Source organism: Psammomys obesus, unplaced genomic scaffold, assembly GCF_907164565.1.
Source record: "Psammomys obesus unplaced genomic scaffold, mPsaObe1.curated_primary_1811, whole genome shotgun sequence".
NCBI lineage: Eukaryota > Metazoa > Chordata > Mammalia > Rodentia > Muridae > Psammomys > Psammomys obesus.
The window spans coordinates 1-3,344 of NW_026592791.1; the positions used below are offsets into that span (position 1 = coordinate 1).

A 3,344-nucleotide genomic window follows, 5' to 3' on the forward strand; every position below is an offset into this window, starting at 1 on the left:
GGAGGAAGAGCTTCAACAAGGGATGAAGACGTTGAAGGGAAGAGGGTGGGGGGGGGGGGTTGCTGAATTGTTTCCTAAGAGCAAAGCTGGGACAGAATGAAAGAAGCGATGGAAAGCTAGCCAAATGTGGGGGGCCTGTTTCCAGAACCCCTCAAGTTGGGGACCTGAACTCGCTGAGTCGTCTCCCGGGGGGGTGGGGGTGGGGGGAGGGATGGGGTGCGAGGTGAGTCACTGGGTGGTTCCAGCTCCGGGACAGAGGTTGCCCAGGTAAGGTCCCTTGAGCCCCAAAGCAGCGACCCCTAAGCCTTCGGGGGCCCCAGCCAACTCAGCCCCCGTCTGTTGTGTGTCTTACGCCCGGTCCGCGCCGGCCGCCCGCGCCCGCTCGCCGCTGCCCCCAGCTCGAGGAGGACATCGCAGCGAAAGAGAAGCTGCTGCGGGCGTCGGAGGACGAGCGGGACCGGGTGCTGGAGGAGCTGCACAAGGCGGAGGACAGCCTCCTGGCGGCCGACGAGACCGCCGCCAAGGTACCCCGGGCGCGCGGCGCGGCACGGAGCACGAACGGCTAACTCTCTCTCTCTCTCTCTCTCTCTCTCTCTCTCTCTCTCTCCCTCCCCCCTCTCTCTCTCTCCTACTCCCGCTGTCCCTGTCCTCTACGTCTGTGCACCCTCGCCCCGCGCCTTGCGGGATCACGCTGCCTGCCGCACCCCGCCCCACCCCCCTCTCCCTTCCCCGTACTCCACCGCCAACTCCCAGCTGGAAGATGAGCTGGTGTCACTGCAAAAGAAACTCAAGGGCACTGAAGATGAACTGGACAAATACTCCGAGGCTCTCAAAGATGCCCAGGAGAAACTGGAGCTGGCGGAGAAAAAGGCCACGGATGTAAGTGCACGCTCACATCGCCTCCCTCACCTCCTGTCCGCGTGGCCGCTCTGGGGGTCACCACAGGGGCTGCAGAGCAGAGGGAGAGGATAAACCTCCTCCTCAGGACACCTGCACACAGCCTGGCCGTGGCCCAGAGCACTGGATGCCGCCCCTGCTGCCGCTGCGCACGTTTCCTTTAAACTCCGCTCATTCCTTTTCCTCTTTACCTACTCCCCTTCGGTTGGAGGTGGGTGGGCGCGAAGCTGGGAGAACACCGCCTCTGAAATGACTGCTGGAGGCGAACTTCGCCTCCTGCTGGTGTAAAACCTCTGAAGCGTGTGTGTCATCACCGAGGTCTGTGCGGAAACAGAATACCTAGTCGTTAACCCCAGTGGTTTCCGCTGATGGGCCTGGCCTGGGTGGGTACAGAGAGCCTGGCCTTTAAACGTACTCACACTTTTACTTCGATGGCTAAACTTGAGGGCCACAGGGACAATCTGAGGCCCCCCTTTTCTCACCAGGCAAACCTTAAGACCTGCCCAGGGAAGACGATACTTGCTTGGGTCTGCAGTCTGAGGCACTAGATCCAGAAAGTACGCAGGGAGTTATATATAGCTCAGCGCTTTATAAGGCGTAGCGAGCCGGCTGCCCCCTGCCCGCCCCACCCCCACCTGTCAGCTCTGACAACCGCCACACACTTCCAAGGGGTTTATAGACACAGCTCCAGCCCTGCTGAGCACCCCTGTCCATACTCCGCTGGAATCTTGGCTATAAGAAGTCAAACCGAGGGTCGGTTTTCCAGTGGACTGACTTCTTTTCACACCGCTGCATTCCACGGGAGAAGCCAGCTAAGCCGGAGGCCCAATTAGAAAAGAATTCCTTGGGAAGCTGAAAACAATTCCAAGAATGTCTGAGCAGCAGGGAAAGCTACACTCTGAAGTTGAACCCCCAAGTTCGACAGCAGTGTGTAATTTGTAGGTTTTTTTGCTTTGTGTTTTTGTTTTGATAATGTGTAATGCAGATTACCCAAGGGTACTGGAATCTGCACTGGCCTTTCCTATGGTGAAAGGCTTGAGATTTATCTAGTGTTCTTGGTTGTGGGCCAGATAACCAACACTGGGATCAGACAAAAAAAATTTTTTTTTCCAGTGACAGTTAAGTTTTCTGGAAAACTTAAGGGGAATTGGGGAAGCACTGATTTAACTAAGACTCACGTTAAAAACCTACCTGACCTTAGAAAAAGAACAACAAGAAACCTTCACAACTCTGAGCCTGTATAACATGAATCAGATGTCTGCTTTGTACACACTAAAAGGAGGATGCCGGTCACCCTCAAATTCTCCTGCAGGAGGTTTATTTAGGTTTTTCAAAAGAGCCGCTGATAGATCAGGGAGAGATATCCCTTATAAGGAAAGGAATTCAGAGAATTTCCAAATAGCCAGTACCAATGAAAGCGGGAGGAGGGGGAAAAAGTTACTATAATTCTTAAGGGAGAAAAGATAATACTTGTAGCTATGTAATGGTAATCTTGTCTTTAATGAGAACTCTCGGTGGGGGGGGGGGGCCCTGGAATGGGGGGGCAGATGGGGAAAAAGGGTATTTAAAGTCAGCTGTGGGGGCGGGGCCAGGAGGAGAGGGAGGTTCTTAAAGCCAGTTTTGGTTCTTGCTATGAGCTGGAAAACTCTCTAAATATGGTGTGAATGTGTGTTTCTCTTGTGGTTAGTGTATTGATCATCTTCCTCTGTTAAACACTGTAAGCTCTTTAGAGACTAAGAATGTTAAAGGAATTTTGTCAAGATTCATTATATTTAGAGAGAGGCTGGCTTACTTGAACTAGCTAAGAGTTAAGAGGAAAACACAGGTGTCTCTAGAGGAAAGAGGTGGGAGAGAAGTCGGCCTCCTGAAGTATTGCAGTGAGAACTGTTTTACTGTTTAGTGTTAAAAATTGTTTTCCGATTATTATTACTAAAAAATATTGTCCCAATTTACCAACACAGTTTAAAAAGCTGTCTGTCTTTCGGGAGCTAACATTCCTAGTAATCTGTTTTGGATTTTTACTGGTTTTTCTCCTAAGTGAGGCTGAGTCCTGCCTCGGCTATCTTTGCTGTGACGTAGCTGATTATTTGCAGGATGTGAGTCTGTATCCCTCTAGATCTTCTTCCTAATGCAGTGTGACTCAGGCTTAGCTAAACTCAGGTTTTCCCTTGAGTCAGTCACACCAAGATCTCTTCGGATGGGACTCAGCCACAGGTTTCTCAAACAACCAAGGGATTGTAACCTGTAGCTAAAACTCGCTAGCTGCCCGTAGCTCTTCTGTTAGGGACATCGGAGTGAAAATAATCTCTCCAGAAGCTGACTTCCTAGGGTGTTTGAGAAGCGAAACAGTAAATCAGTAGGGAGGCTGCCTACTGCCTTGGCGAGTGGAGCAAGCCAGCCTGTTGCCCGGCTGCCCACGGGGGGGGGGGGGGGGGGGGGGGGGGGGG

General features: G+C 52.5%; 1 protein-coding gene across 16 annotated transcripts in view; it reads left to right on the forward strand.

Moving 5' to 3' along the window:
* Nucleotides 1-398: 398 nt before the first annotated feature.
* Nucleotides 399-3,344, forward strand: part of Tpm1 (tropomyosin 1) — a gene marked incomplete at its 5' end in the record, with an annotated part of 24,869 nt that continues 21,923 nt past the window's right edge. For 7 of the 16 annotated variants that reach the window (XM_055615810.1, XM_055615812.1, XM_055615816.1 and 4 more), the window contains 1 exon segment: nucleotides 399-524. In XM_055615810.1, coding sequence (XP_055471785.1) covers nucleotides 399-524 — 126 coding nt within the window. 16 annotated transcript variants of the gene reach the window in all.